A 16,676-nucleotide genomic window follows, 5' to 3' on the forward strand; every position below is an offset into this window, starting at 1 on the left:
GCACATAATTGAAGACTGTGAGGGGCAGATTTGTGTATTATTTAATGGAGATGAATGGCCAGGAGGTCAATAACCAATAATCACTCAGTGAGCTCGTTAACTGCTCCCCTTTTCACAACCGCTGAATGTAACAGCATGAAAATGTGTGCTTTAATTTTAATCAATATTGCTTAATGACCAACTTGTGATCATTAGTAGAGCAAAATCGAGAATAAAAAAAAGGAAAAAATGTTTTTGCTTCAGCCTGAGGAGCTTTTGCCAGATCAGTGTTGCCATGACATTTATTTCCCGTGTTTCATCCAGTAGTTCGCTTATGTTAATGTGACATTTGTGTGGGATCTGCACACCTTATTGCCACGAACAACCCAAGTAGTGGTGTGATATGTAGGAGTCCCTTTCTCTCCAACATAAAGTTATTGCCAAGAAATATTTCCTGTTATGAAGCAAAAAACAAAACAACACAAACAGGGATCTATATTTTCTTGTGGTAATAAAAAGACAAAGCATAAATCAATCGGGGGAAATTATGCTTTCCTCTACAGATCCTCCTCTGCTCAGTTTCCTCTCCATCTCTCTCTCTCTTCTAACTCAGCTCTATAGTGTGTGTGTGTGTGTGTGTGTGGGTGGGGGTCTGAATGAGTCTGAAAAAATGTGTGCACAAATAAAGTTTGTCTTAGGAAGAAGCTTTAAAATGGTTTGTGCCTAGGACTAGTAATGTATAAAATCAACTATGTATTTATAAAGAACTATGATAAATATATAATTACATACAGCACAGTATTGTAATAATATATATGAATGTACAAATGCAGCTTCTTGCAGTTTTGTTGGTATTTTATTGGAATGTGTTTTTCTACAGTAACTTTTCTGAGCAGTCTTTTATTTCTCATAATGACTGTTTCAAAATGTTTTGTTGTTTTGTTTTGTTTTTCTTTAATTGTACAGGCTTGCATAATTAAAAATTTTCCCTCCTAATGAATGTATCGGCTGTATAATGGGTATGTATTATTGTCCTGTGAGAAGCTATGGAGTAAAGTATTGGCTAATATTTTTTGATTAAAGAAATAAATAAAAGTTTGTCTAACAGTTGAGATACAGAGCTGTCTGTGAAGTGGGTGGGGTTTTTTTTGTCTTTGAACACAATTTCACTTCTTATTCAGTTCAGATCTGTTGAAGTGGGGTGCTGTGGATAGGTTTACTGTACCAATTGTTGTCTGTTCTACAACATAAAAGATTTTAATACCTCTGCAGGTACTGGTTAGCCCACTTTGAAGGATGTGAGTTAGCATGCTGTCTAATAATGATTTAATTAGCTTACTATTACCTCTGCTCATGACCGACAGCCAAATTAAAAAAAAGTGAGAAACAGGCTACATTCCTGTGGGCATTCAGCACCATTTGTCCAAACTGATGACCTTCAGTCCATGTTTCTGAAAGTTTTTGGATATAATGGTGCAGACTGTTGATCAGGCAGAAACATGAAATATTTCCTTGCTTGACAAGCCATAATATTATGGCTTGTCAAGCAAAACAACAATTACAGCGTTACAATGCTGTCACTGTCTTTAAAGCAAACACCTCAAGAGTTACATTAACCTCCAGTCAAAGTGAAGGGGTTATTTCCTCACCCCCTTTTGGTTTGCTTTTGAAAACTGCACAGAGGCTAAGTATCTGTTGCTCTTATCCAATGATGAACTAATAGCTAATCCCAGTGGGGCCAAGACTAAGAGGACCGCTGCCATTTTAAAACAAACTGTAATCTCAAACATTTCATAGCACTTCATACTTACTATGCAGTTATTCCAGCAGAAGTATTTTGATATTTCCATCTGAAGTGTCCTGGGCTGCATTGGAAGTGTTACAGCTAGCTGCTGCTGCTATTTGTGCATTCAAATAACCATAGATATATGTGTACATGACCAGGCTGCAGGGTAAAGGTTTGCAAAATTACATTTGCATAAACTGCTAATTAGAAAATTGCAGAATGGAGTTGTTTTAAGACTGCAGCAATACACTTTGGTCTTGGCCTCAGTTGTAGTAGTTATTAGTTCATCAATCCGGTCAGAAATAAACCTTGTTTCTCCAAAATGAGGTTGTTCAAAGGGCTATCTGCAACAGGTAAGCTATTAATTGTTCATAACCTTTCATTAGAATCCTATTAAGAAAAAAAATAGATCTATTATTGTAATTTGATGTCCTCTGAAATGATTGGAAAACTATCGAATGAGTGCCTGAGGTAAATGTAAGCTTTTGGACAGCCACGCTGATTTAGCTGCTGCTCTATATCTGTCAGGGTTTGTGAGGAGTCCCAGTTTATGAGACTAGACACATATGTATTTATTTTTTCTGCAGACATCACTTTAGAATAAAGTTCAAGCAACATAAGTGTTTCACCTTTCAAATTCATGCACATCAAGCTGATCACATCTTCACAGCCTAACAGTTACATTACAACAAGCCAATTAACGCCTCTCACTGGAGGAAAAAAACACTGCAAAATAAGATTTTATGTTCTCTCCCTGTATAATGTAGAAGATCTTAGCAGCAGAACTTTAAGGATGTTTGTCTGTTTCAGTGAGACGACCTTCCTCTGGCCTTTTTCAATAAACCTACATTACTCCAGATTATATGAGCTGAGGTCACTGTACTTTTCATCTCACAGTAATATAAAAAGGGTTCATCTGATAAATGTCCTGCCAGCTCCCCACCATGTGCAGCTTATCCTTCTCTGGGAGGAGGGTCTAAGGGAGAGAAGAGGAGACAGAAATGAGAAAATGAAGGGAGGGAGAAGGAAGGGCAGGGAGGGGAAAAGTGTGTCTTCCTCTGTCAGTGTGTTTGCGTATGGATATACATGTGTGTTACTGCCACGCCTTGGGATTGTGTAGCTGCAGTAATAAAGATGGATGGGCCTGTCTGGTCGTGCTGCGATACGATTACTGCTGATTGCGAGGGCACACGTGAACGTATGCTTGTGCAAATCCTAAATTTATTAATTCCTTCACACGTCAGATTGAACGAAAAAAAAAATTGAAACATGGCAAAACTTTTTATCTGTTTGTCAGTATTCAAAACGGAAAAAATCTTCCAATAAAAGGAGAACAGGGTCTTTATTTTTCAGAAAAGCGCTTTCTTTAGATCTTTTGGCATAACTGAGATAACATGTCCAATATAGTTGTTAGCTCATCAATCAGGTCAGAATTAAAATCTGTTTCTCCAAACTGAGGTTATCCAAAGAGCTATCCACAACAGGTAAGATACAAATTGTTCATAACCTTTCCACAGACCCCCACTTTAAAAATTCTCAACAATCATGCAAAGGAACGACATTGACTCATCATAATGTCATCAAAATGCCACCATTTGATCGATGTCCAAATAATATTTTTGCAAAAGTTATCATCGCCCTTTTGCCTTTGGTGGTGGTCAATAAAAAGAGTGACTCATTTTTACAGGCATTTTAGGCAGAAACTCTGAACATAATTTACTCTGTAGTAGTTTATGAGTTTGGTATGAGTTGTCATGGGGATCCTACAAAGGTAAAAGACCACCACCTCCACCACCTTTATGGCACTTAAAACCTGTGACTCAACATACCTCAGTAAGACTTGTACTTTGCTTCGAAGCGGCCCTCAGCAGACCTGAGAGAAAGGACAATATGGACACCTGAAAATACAGATAATATGATGTCAATGGAGTGATAAAGAGGTAAGACGTGCTACAGCAGAAGCCTGACACATTACACAGATAAATTTCCTTAATGAAACTTTTACAACCAGTCTGAGAAGAATTTTTAACTGTGGAGATCTGATAGAATGTATGAGTTAAAGTCCTGATCATTTTTCTTACATGCCAAACTGAGTAATTCTCTTTAGCAGTTTTTACTTTGCTGTCACCTTGAGTAGCTTGTACAAACTGTGATATTTCAGTGCCTCTGTAGGTGTTTAAGATTCCTCTCAAAGGCAGAGGACTTGTATTACATTTTGTCTGTGATGTGCAATAGATGTCTTCCCTGTGATTGCTCCAGGCTCCCTCTCTATGAAATACTCGAGTAATCTTCCTCACAGAGCAATAACTGCTGTGTAGGGTTTTTTTTCTTTTTTCTTTTTCTTACACTTAAGCCTTGAGTGTTGGATTTAAAAAAAAAACAAAAAACAAGGAAATCAACTAAAATGCAAAATCAGCAGGAGAAAGCAACACTCTGGCTTGTGACTAAGCTAAAGTGATTTAAGTTCGCTTCACATTACAATTGCTTTTAAGGCAGTTCTGCACAACTCGTTGACATAAAGTTATTGTCACAGTAGTGTCACACCTGAGCCCCCCTCCCTACTCGGACTGGAACTGCAGCAGGTGGGAAACTACACCCTGAGAGCGACAAAATGACAATCTGGGGAAAGGTTTATTCAGTGTTCAGGGAGGAAGTGACTCAGCCAAACTAGTCATATTGTTTCAGGCTGCGTCATGAATAACTCACTGTGGAATTTAAAAAAAAGGAAAAGAACGATGTAAAACTGTGGGAAATAAAGTCATTTTCTCCAAATGAAGAGCTTTTTAAACTTAAAATGGAGAACAAAATGTCAGCGATCTATAAACTAAAAGAAAACAACATGATGTTCAGAAGGAGTGTAAACAGTATTCATTTAACATTTAAGGGTTGAATACTTACTAATGTTGAATTTTGTTCTCTTTTAAAATAAACACAGGAAGTGAGTTCACATTCCTGCCCTACAGGCCTTCACATATAACAGCTTATTTTGCAATTATCAAAGACATATCTATATTTACAGATCAGAGCCCAAATTAAAACAGATGGTGTGATTTTTTTTAATCTAATGTTCAGAGGAAATTATTCCAAGGTCAACTGAATGCAACACAAGCTCAGTGCACTGATCCTCACATGGGTTTAATTGTTAACATTGTGTTATTCACAAATAATGTTATTTAGGGACAGCTATAACGCCATCTCTTCTCACCAGAAGATGATCTTAAAAGTCTGGTATAAAAAGAGGTTCCTTCAAGAAATGCTGGGCCTTTAAATAAGTAAGCAGTTTTAGTATCCCTCAAGAAAAGCATAAAAATGTTAAAATAATCCAATTAAAGGCCACTTATATGTCACTTATTTAATGTTAGCCAACAGACCCAATGAACCTTTCTCAGTCCCAGATAAGATTCATATTACTCTCATTTATTCTGCTGTAGTCAATGATAAATCCATGCTAATTCTCTTTTCATCATGCCTACTTCTTCTCTGCAGCTGTCTTGCTTTTGACTGTGAAAACCTGCCCGTTTAATGTAATCCCTGTTCTCTCCTTTCATCTGGCCAACCGCACTACCTTGATGTCGGAGCCACATTTAATTCAGCATCAAACCCGCTGAGCGGCCGCACAGAAACAAAAGATCACCTGTGAGGTTGACACACACCGAGGTGTGAGTCTGCGTGTGTGCGAGACAGTGTGTGGGAGCGGGATTGTGCACCTGAGAAATCTGCATCATAAAAGATCTGTTTGAGCCCTGACGGACCGCAGGACGCTGCAGTTTGGGCAGAGGTTTTATCTGCTCCAAACTGCTGCAAACTCCAAAAGAAGTGCTTTTCATGCCAGAGTTTTAAACTAAGACCATCTTATATTGAGGAAATCACAGTGTAGTTGTGGTCAAACCTAGAAAATAACATCATGCACAATCTCGTGTGATCTGTTAGTAGTTAGAGTATGTGATGTGAATGACTCTCAGCTGCTGCCACACCAAAGTTTTGCTCAATATCTGTAAAATTCACTGAGGTATGGCCATTTTTGTGTGGACTAAGGTTAGTTGTTGCAGCCACTTTGAGCTGAGTTGGCTCCAAAAGTTAATTAGTTGTAGATGTACACACAGTAATTACTTTCTGAAAGTTTTATTAAAATCCTTTCATTGATTTGTGAAATTTTTGCGAAACAGACAAATGAACACAAAGAAAAACATTACAGCTGAATCTTAATTATATTCTGTTTCCTTATGCACGAAAGACAGTTTTCCTGGAATCATTTTCTTATTGGTTCAAAACAATCAAGCAAAGTTTATCGAGCGAGTCAAGCTGCCGACATTAAAGCAGTGATTTATGACCACAGGAACATCTCTGCTTCCCTGAGGGACCATTAAGAAGTGACAGGAAGTATAAAGGGATGACTGCAGGTTTGATCAGAAAGAGGAACTCCTCTTGTAGCCATTCAGTTTAGGTCAGACAGGCACAAAACTGCAGCAAATAGTAATTGCCAGCTTTATTTAAAAATGACCTCTCCTCTTTGTTGCTTTTCTCAGAAGTGACTGCCTGTCCTGCAGCAGCTTTCAGTCATCTCCCTCTTTAATCATAATTCAAGCAGTGAATCAAAATACAAGAACTCATGGCCAGAGCAGCTATTCATCACAACACTGGCGCCCAGAGAGGAGCTGCATATGTGATGAAGCAACACGAGGCGACAGCGTTTTACTGATCGGCTTCATTTTTCCTGCTGTTTCACAGCGTAAACCTAGTGACCCCTGTTTTCAACACTTCCTCCATGCTCTGCTGTTCAGTAGGACCTGATAGATTTTGTAAACGATGAAAGTTTGCTTTGTGATAGACTGCACCAACTGTGTTGACTCTTGTTAATTAAATGCGGGGGAGAAAACGCGCTTATTAAATATTGCAGATTCAATTAGCGTCCTTGATAAAGAAGATGATTAAACCAAAACCCTGCAGTTGGGATTTCTCAGAAAGAGATGCAAAGTGGAAGCAAACAGGGAGCTCTGGCTGCTGAAACACAAGTACATCTGGAACATTTAATTGAAAAGAAAGGGCAAGGAAAGACTGATACCACTTGTACGTTGGGGCATAATTTCCACAGGGAATGAAATCCCATTTTCTGATCATCTTTCTGTTGCTTTCCAGGCTGATTCTCTTACTGTAAGAATTAAGAAGTGCCTCTTCGACTGCGTGAGATGAGCACTCCTCCAAAAAGCTGCCTGAGTCCACCTCCAGAGCTCCTGCAGATGAAAACCCGCTCATACATTAAACATCGAAAATAAGGGGATTCACACTGAGAACACAAATCAGATTTTTGGAGTCACTTGTGGATTTTCTAAGTGGAGTTTCTCATGCTAAGTTTGCTCCTCTCCTCACCTCTGCTGAGTGGAATACATTCTTTGATTTAGCTCCTATCAGGAAGAAGAGTTTTCCCTCCTATTGTTTTTCCTTTGATCAGACAGATCTGTTTAATGGTTTAAACCAGCGATCCCCGACCTTTGTTGCATCGTGGATCGTTTCATACAAGACAACCTTCCTACAGACTACTGAGGAGAGAAAAGTTCTCTAACAGAGTTTGTTTTTTACTCCGTCTTGGTCAGGTAAACTTGTAGGTTTACAGCTTTGAATGACTTTGTTGGTTTGTTAAAGACACTGAAACTAATTTGGTATGCATAAAACAATCAGATCAGAAACTAGTAGTAGCTAAACAAAAGCTAAAAGACAAAAGAAAGCAAAGCTTAAAGTAAAACAAAACAAAACAAAAGCTAAAATTAGCCTCAGTCAGCAAAATCATAGCCAAAATTAGAAAAACTAGCCAAAGCTAAAAAGAGCATAATGGTAGTAAAAGCTAAAATTAGCAGAAAAACAGCTAAAAGCTGAAATAAGCAAACCAGTCACCAAAATGAACAAAACTGTGGCTAAAAGCTAAAAGGAGCAAAATAGTTGTTCAAATAAGTAGCAGAAATGTAACTAAAAGTTTAAACCAGCAAATTAGTTGCTAAAAACTAAAGTCAACAAAACAGTAAATAGAAGCCAAAACTGCCAGAACAGTAGCTGAAAGCTAAAATGATCAAAACATTAGGTAAAAGCTGAAAAAGAACCAAGTATGCTGAAGCAGATTCTGAATGATTTAAAGAGAGCTCAATGAGCTTTATAGGGAAAAAAGCTGAAAATACTGAAGTAGTTAGAGTCTAAAAAATAGCATGGAAGAAAGTATAAGCAGGAAAACCGTGTGAATGCTGACTCAGCACTGAGACGAGCACAGGAAAGAACCAGCAATAGAAGTAGTCAGTTTTTAAAAATAAAATGCAGACAATTATGTATAAAAATATTCATATAGATTTTGATTTGAGGTCCGGTACTGAATCACTCAGTGGACCGTGACTGGTCCTTGGCCCAGTGGTTGGGGACCCCTGGTTTAAATTAAACCACATTAACAGCCTCCCGTGGAGTGAGGCGGGTGCTGATGTTGCTCCATCCTTTACTTCTGACCTTTTACCACCTTCCAGGGAGCTCGCTTCGAGCCGCTCACTGCCTCCAGTCGGAGGACAGGAACCAAAAATGACCCCCTTCATCAAAGAAAATGACAAGCACCGACAATGAAGGCTATCCTGTTTGACACAGAGCAGACTCCAAAAGACGTTCTGTTCTCCTGTGGCCAGCTGTTGGACGATCTTTCTTCTGCAACTTCAAAGCAGGGTGAACAAAGTAATGCCTGCTGAGAGAGGACGGGGGGAGGACTGAAGGTGTGATGGAGAGGTGAAGCCATCGAGCGTGACAAGCTAAGAGGAGACAAAAGGCACCAGGTTGCCCTCATTCTCTCATGAAACGCAGAGTGTCGGTGAGGGACAGATGTCAGGAGCGACGCTCACAGTATCTATCAGGAAACCACACAAGGGGTGGACATACTCACCAGTTAACCCACTGCCACCAGGGAATTTCCAGCTCTTCATCGCTTCTCTTCTCACAGTAATTACGTTTTACAATCACTGGATGTAAATTGGAATTTGCTGACAGCCCATCCATCACATTTTGGCTGCAATCTGTTGAGCAAGGCAGCACGTCCTCAGATCATACAGTCAGTTTGCTCCCAGACGATACACATTTTTTAAAATAACATACAGGATGCATTTAAAATGTTCACTTTTAATTTACATTAAGTGTGATTTTGCTTGTCTCAGATGTCATTTCTGTCATGTCTGATTCTTCTGTGAGGCGTTTTTGACTTGAAATGATGAACAATTTAACATATCGTTCACATAATATTTGCATGTATCATTGGAATGAGTTCACCAGAGATTGTTTTTGAGCTTTCATGCTCAAAGAATGAAAATTTGAGCTTCAACTGAATTAAAAATATAAATATATCACATGGTAAAGTTGAGTATAAAACCAAAAAGCCAAAATATGATTTTTAAATGAAAAAATAAGTACAAAATATATTCTCAAAGGAAGTAAAAGCAAACCTATCTGTGTTTGAAATTATAAAAAACAAATATGGTTGTGTGCCAGTCTGTTGACTTTCTTTTGTTTTATGAATCACTGTCAATAAATTATTATTTCTTGTGTCCTCACCTGATTGGTCACTGATTCATCTCCTGACATAAAAAATATTTTAAAGCTCTGCCAAAGCACAGTGCATTTACGAGGTCTCGCCTCATTTACTCAAGTGTCTGGTTAAGATTTTAGAAGGATATTGATGTGGAAGAGAGTAGAAGTGTCTCAGTCCAAGCTTTGTTGAATGTTTTTTCTGAATAAAAATACTTAAATGTACAGAAGTCCCCCCTTAAAATAAGAACAGATTCAAATAAAATATCTTTCCGTTCAAATAATACCAACACAAAAGATTACAAGAGACAAAGAATCAATTAAACTCTTTTCTCTAAACTGGGGTCCTTTAAAAAGCTATCTACAACAGGTAAGATATTGTTTGTTTATAACCTTTCTACATAATCCTACTTTTAAACAATTTCTTTAATCTACAAATTAGTTCTTTCAGTTTGGTTTCCCTTCATTTTAATATTTTAACAATTTGGAAATTATGACTTAAATAACGCAGGAAACTGCTGATTTGACTGTGTTATTAGCATTTAAATCCAAGGTTTAAATATGCTGCTTGGTTACTTATCAGTGAGTTTGGTTACGTAGTAACATTTGTCGCCTGAATGCCTTAAGAGAAGCTGACGTTGTCTCTAAATGAGGTTTGTCAGGTGAGCATAAAAACTCTTGAACACAAAGGGACGGCAGCCAAAATGTGGAAAGTAATTATTGGGAACTGCATATACACTTTTGCACATCTCACTGCTCTGTAACTCCTGCAGTCTTGGTTCACTGGGTTCACATTGTTTAGCAGTCTGCTAGAGTGGATGCAGACTGGCTCCTTTTTTTTTTTCTTCCTCTCTCACCCAAACCTTCCGCTGTACTCAATACAAAAGAGTGTGATTAATTAGCGGCCAGCAGCTATAAGGGGTCCAAATAAGTTGTCATCACTGGTCCCCAGGGTGCCTCTCTCCTTAGTGTAATTCAAAACTGATCAGACTATTATTTCTCTTCCTTGCACCTTGCAGTTATGTGCCGGCACACATTTAATGCTAGGAAACCCAGGGGACTGTGCCTAATTCATGGCTGATAGCAGCAATACGACTTGATTGAAGTAGTAATGGGATGTTGTGGTGGAGCTCAGTCCCTTAATATTCTGATCAGTCTCTTTCTTCACAGAGAAATGTTGCTGGTGTCATCTAATGGTCGTTATACAGCAGAAAGCTTGAAATTGTGGTCATCATTTCTTTTTTTTTTAAAAGGCCTGACGGCTGTGAAAGTGAAAGAAGAGCCACCCCTGCTGGATCTCTGGAGAACTGTTGGGATTCTCCTCTTGAAGGAAATAAATAAATCTGGCACAGCAACAGTTTACAGATCAATGTGAAACCGTTCAAAATACAGGCATCATTTATTAAGTAGCACGGTTCATACTGAACACCTTGTGTTCATACTAGATGCTTCTGATTTACAACAAAGCACCAGAGGTCCAGCTTAATGTAACTGATATTCTTTCCATTTTCAATCAAATGACAGAAAACAAAAAAATAGAAAGAGGATTCTGAAATGCAAAAACGAATAATGCACGACTTTTCACCATCTCCACGAGACAGATTGGTGTTTTATGGCTCAATTAGGCAGCGGGAGAAAAGGCATGCCAAGACTTCCATCATAATTAGTGACAGTGGTGCTTTAATGAGATGCAAAGATTTGTCAGAGGAGGACAACAAGTGAACAGACAGGTTGGAATAAATAGGAAACATTTTCATTATAACTCTTGAAGATTTTGTCAATCTAAATGCTTCAGGTAGTTTTCTCAATGCTTATCCTACAAAGCGTAAACATTGAAGCCCCTTTTTATAATCCTGTTTAAAATGTTTGTTCTATTCTCAGTTTGAAATAAAACATGGAAATATTTCAACAGAACATGCAGCTAAACTGAGAATAGTGGCTTTTGGTAGCAGGACATAGACAAGATCAGCAAAAACACACACACAACAAATAACATAAAATAAGATAAAATAATGGAGATCAATGAGATTTTGGCATAACATGAAAATACAGCCCTCTTTGGAGCTCTAAAGCTCAGGTGTACTTCACAGTAGAAACCTCATTCAAAGTTTAAACAGTGTACAGAAAGTTGGACTTTTTATGTCTGACATGGCATTTTGATATCTTTTACTGTTTTTACTCAATCACAGTTTAATTTTAATGTTTTTAGAGAGTTTTCCACAAAATGATGATGTCACAGTCTAACTTTTGAAGCTCCCACTGACTTTAATTATATTTTAGGAAGTGAAGGCTCTTTTAACTTGTCATATTTCCCACATAAAACACAGCAGAAACAAAAAAAACTAAACGAGTGACCATCAGAGTATTCTTCTGCTCATGGTTTGAGAATTTTAAAGATCAGACTTATATTTTTTGCACAATGGCTGTTTGTTTGAATCTTCTATGCCTGAGTTTCAGTCTGACTCTCAATAACTGTCAGGGAGTGACAGACATGTGTGGTTGCCATGGAGACCACAAATGAGCCGCTTTCAGAAGGTTTAACATTTCTTTGGATCTTTGTCCTCTTTAGACTTCTTATACAGTTCATACATCAAAATGAATGCATTTTTAGATCAGATTACTACAAAGTTATGATGGGATTTTGGGCAGCAGTCTTCAAAATTTCCTGACAAAATTTTTAGTTGTTGTTATTGCCCAATTTTTTATGTTTAAAAGAAATATTTACTATATTTTTTATCAGTTAAAATACTTATTTTATCGTATTTCTTGTCTTTTACTACAAACTGCAGATGTGTATTTTGATGTAAGTGGTGCAGTTCCAAATAATGACCACAAGAGGGAGGTGTTCCCAAACCACTGTCCATCATCTTCTCAGATTTCCAAAAAAATAATATAAATAATACATTTTTTGTTTCTGCTTGCCTGCCCGCGTTTATTTAGACAATGTATCTGTTATTTGGTGGGGATTTAGACCATTTTTCACATTTTATATTCACATTATGCCGGTTTGAGTTTCTCGGCTGCGGTACCTGAAGTGACCACCAGGTGGCAGCAATAAAGTTTACAACCAGAGTCACGACTCTGAAAGAGAAGGAAGAAATAAACGAAGAGGTGTGTTTTCTGTAAGAAGGGTGTGTGTTCCTCCTCGGTATGGCGTATAAGCGTTTCGGGAAGGCTTCGGGATTTGGTTGCATATGTTTGCTGACAGTCAGACGAAGTCCACTCATCTTTTTCAGGTATGTATCTCCTGCGGAACTTGAGGGACGCGAAGTTCTTGTTTCTCCCAGAGCAGCAGAGGAGCTGGAAACGCTGTCAGGTTGTCTGAGCCTCTCAGGCTTTAAAACTAAAACCAGTCAATTTGGATACAAGCTGGTTGAAGCTGTGTCATAGACCTGGCTCCTTCCTGGACGTGGATAAGAGCACGTACCTGTTCCACACAGGTGTGTTTTTAAATGTCCTCTGCTGCTCATTCATTTGGGTTGAAAGTTGATGTAGAGGTTTTTAATGCTAAATTTGAAAAAGCAGATTAGCTATCAGACTGTGGTTATCTGCTTTACAGTCGTTTAGGTCAGTCATTTAAGGGAAAATGCACAGATATACAAGCTTACAGTGGTGTTTATTTAAGTACCAGCTGTGTACCAACCAGTTACTTTTATAAGCTACTGGTCATAAATGTGCCCAGGTCATTTATTGATTACTGCTTTGCTGTAATTTAGACACAAAAAAGGCGTGTGTTGTCATGGCAACTGCTCCATCATGACCCAACACTGCTAAACTTCTGGTTCAAGTTGTGATTGTATAACATTGTGTAAAAGCATAAAATCAGACCAGGAACATCAAGAAAAACAAGATCTTAATAACCTTTACTGGTGGTCAGTACCATATTCAGATAGCATCATCTAATTTAAACCTTTTAAAATGTATATTTACTTATGTTTGATATAATCTGTATCTAAATACTTTATAAATAAACAAAAACATGGTTGTGCAGGTGAAGTTAGCACAATATTGTGATGTGTAAGGTCTTATTGGGATCAAAATGTGAGGTGCCGTCTCATCTCTTTGTCTGTGTAAAGCTAAAGTTATTTTATATAAATTTACAACCATTATGAGGTGTTTTAGGAAGGTGTAGACAGACATCTAATCTGTAAATCAGCTTGAGTCCGATTGGAAATGACTCGAGGAGTGATCGGTGAATTATCTCCCTGACGTTTCAGGCGGATCCTGCCTGAACTCCTGGTTACAGGTAGCTCAGTGTTGGTTGGTTCTGTTCCCAACAGGTGTGTTGAGATGCAGCGGAACAGCAGCAGGTTGACCCGGCAGCTGTGGGAAAAATGGCTGACCTTTTTGAACCACCTTCAGGACGACCCCAGGGTAGACCGAAACCTTCCGTTTCTCACAAGTTGCTGTTTTCACTTTTCCTTGGATGACCCTGTTTCCAAGCCAGCTGTGTTTGTGTCATTTCTCTACCAGGTAGCGCAGCTGATGAGGACGCGGCTCGGGCAGCACCTCAGCGGCCGTCCTTTCTTAGCTCTCACACTGCTGCTGTTCAGCGCCATGGCTGCTCTGCCCGTTGGGCTCTTCCTCATGTTTGCCCTCGTTACTATTGTTATATCAGCAGTAGGATTTGTTTTCTTCGAGGGTAGGTAAACTCAACTCCTTCATTGTGATTTTTTTTATTTGTTTTCTAACTACATGCCTGTTTTTGTGCCTTTTTAGTGTTCCTGTTGCTCGTTGGAGGGCTGACTCTGCTGTCTGTGCTCTCTGGCATCGCCCTCTTCTCTCTGCTGGTCTCGGTCATCGTCAGCACGTTGCTTTTCACCATTCCCAACTTACTGAAGCATTATTATCCACGCCAAACAAAGGTGGTGTAACACACACCGCTCTGACAGCAGTCATCGGGTTTTACTTAAAACATCGTCTGATTCTGTTCTTTACTTTGCTTCCTCCTGAAAACCAGGAGAAGCAGCGTGAGGACGAAACTCCAGCACCGAAGGAGGCGCAGTAAATCCCTCCGTCCTTTGATCGGAGTTACGAGCCGGCATCACTGACGCTGCCGGGTCGGGATCCAAGGATCAGCCCAGAACGTGCTGGGAGGAGATCTGCTGTCGTTACAGATTTATAAAGCACAAAAACGCTCCAAACTCCTAAATGTTACTGCAGTTTCAGTATGAGCGGAAGTGTTATTGTCTGTGCAATATTATTGATGTATTTATATAAAATGATTGTTCATGATTTTATCATTTCATCTGACTGAACTGTCAGAAAGAATTAACATGCTTTAATAATCTAATTTATTTCTGCACTTTCATCCCGCTTATTGTATCCAAGTTAGTAGTTCTTCACCTAATTCTAGTAATGTGTTTTAAGTTTTCAGAAACAACGATATTCTGTCTGTTTCAATCTATTTACGTCTTTTTTAACAAATAAAAAGTGCTTTTTAACTACATTTTTGGCCTCTGTTTGAAGTTGAATTTACTGTAGTGATGAAACCTGCACATAAATGGTGGAACAGAGGAGCATTTTGTTGATTAGGATAGGACAACATGGCTGTCATTTCCTCTATTTTTACAGGAATAGATTTATTATTGGTTGCTTTAACATCTGTTTTCAAAGCAGACATGTTTTACTCCCACATGTGTGCTGTTAGAGGAGAAAGTTCAGCTTTATAAGATTATTTAAATCAATATTTGAGCCCTCTCTTTACTGATTTCTTTCTTTTTTTTAGGGGTTTTCTCTGTAACATTACTGTCGTTCTGCAGGAGACATAACTCAAAAACTAAGCCATGCAGAAAGTTTTCATTCAGTCTTATTTTCACTTTATAAGTAGAACCATAATAGATTAATAACATGATCATGTTAGGTCCTATTCCCCGGGTTCCTGTTTGGTGGCCTTTTGTGTCCAGAGAAAAAGTTATATAAATGTAGCTTGTCAGTGTTTCCAATGTTTCCTGCTTTGTTTTAGTATTTTAGTTGAATTTGCTACATTTAAAATAAATACATAATTTCGAACTGCCACTTTATTTTTAAGTATCAGAAAAAAAACTGGCATTCTGGTGTAATTTACCCAGATTATCCAGTACTTTTCATGGATTGCAGATTTCTCTTTGAACTCCTTTAATATGCTTAATATTTGCCGTAACTTAAACTGATAACAGATTTGTAAATTTGTAATAATTCTTGAGTAAATTCTTAGCAGAATGAACATTTCTCAGTCCTTTTGTCTTTTAATAAACAGCTCTCATAAACCCAAACTGTAGATTCAGCAAATTAGCTCTTGTATTTCAGTGGATTATAGCAGAAAGCCCTGGTGTTAAAGGCTTAATGCTGTTTGACTTTAAGGGGATATTTAAGACTTTTTCAAACTTTGTCAAATTTGCTTCATTGAGCTGAGATCAGAAAATACATCTTCAGGATTTAACTTTGATCATCAGTACTGATCCTTTCCTCGCTGTCTGCCAGGCGTGGATCCTAACGTTTTCACTTCTCCTTCACACATTTCCATCATTCTGGTTCGAGTTTATTTTGATTTCTCATCTTATTCCAGACTGACAGCCTTATAGGTCTTTGTTTAGGTTTAATTTGGTCGTTCTGTTGCCAGTTATCTTTTGTTCTGGTGAGTCTAGTCAATCTTTATGTGTTGGACGTCTTTCCTCCTTCCAGTCAGCTTCTGTGATCCTACAGGCCCACTGCTGCAGGAATGTCTTGATTCTGGAGTTCTGAAGTTTTGATAGCTCTGTTTTCTTGTTTTTAGCTGAGTTTTCTATTAAGTGATGAAGGCCGAGCAGTTATTGAAGGAATGCATGTCGCCCGCTGCCTTTTAGCCCCCCGTGTTAAACAAAGATCATCTAATGATGAGAAGGGAGGGAGTTAATGGTTGTTTTAATGAATTGTACCTCATACAAGATCTGATAATGCCAGCATGAGTTGAGGATGACTCTCAGCTACTACCACATCAAACTAAAGTAAATCTGATTGAGCTACAGCCATTTTTGTGTTGGCTGTGGCAGCCATCTTGAACTGAGCTGACAGTCGTAGACGTACACCCAGTGATTAATTTCTGAGAGGTTCATTAATCTCTCCGGTGGGTCATACAGAACAAACACAGACACAGGTGAAAACATTATCGTCCTTTTGCTTTCAGGCATCAAAGAGCAAACACAGAAATTGGTTCCTTGTCTTTTTCAGGTGCATAAATATACATATATTTTACCCCCCACTAAACTTCAGTAAAAGAAAATGTCACATGAACTAAAAACCTGATATTTAATCCATAACTTGATTGTTGGCCTGGATATTTACTTTACTTTTTTATTATTATTATTATTAATTATATTTGCATAATTTCAGTAATAAGACAACAACACTAAAG

At 38.3% G+C, this 16,676-nt stretch overlaps 1 protein-coding gene across 2 annotated transcripts; it reads left to right on the plus strand.

Moving 5' to 3' along the window:
- The first annotated feature begins 12,386 nt into the window (after positions 1-12,386).
- LOC108239270 (lipid droplet assembly factor 1) lies at positions 12,387-14,753 on the plus strand. Of its 2 annotated transcripts, none has more exons than XM_017421872.3 (5): positions 12,387-12,540; positions 13,585-13,678; positions 13,778-13,946; positions 14,024-14,169; positions 14,265-14,753. In XM_017421872.3, exons 1-5 carry the CDS (start codon positions 12,455-12,457, stop codon positions 14,310-14,312), a joined length of 543 nt encoding a protein of 180 aa, XP_017277361.1. In that variant the 5' UTR covers positions 12,387-12,454; the 3' UTR covers positions 14,313-14,753. The 2 variants fall into 2 exon arrangements, with proteins under 2 accessions (XP_017277361.1, XP_037834450.1); XM_037978522.1 differs by having other exon boundaries at positions 12,404-12,540; positions 13,522-13,678.
- Positions 14,754-16,676: the final 1,923 nt, after the last annotated feature.

The sequence above is a fragment of the Kryptolebias marmoratus genome, linkage group LG12 (assembly GCF_001649575.2).
Source record: "Kryptolebias marmoratus isolate JLee-2015 linkage group LG12, ASM164957v2, whole genome shotgun sequence".
Lineage (NCBI taxonomy): Eukaryota > Metazoa > Chordata > Actinopteri > Cyprinodontiformes > Rivulidae > Kryptolebias > Kryptolebias marmoratus.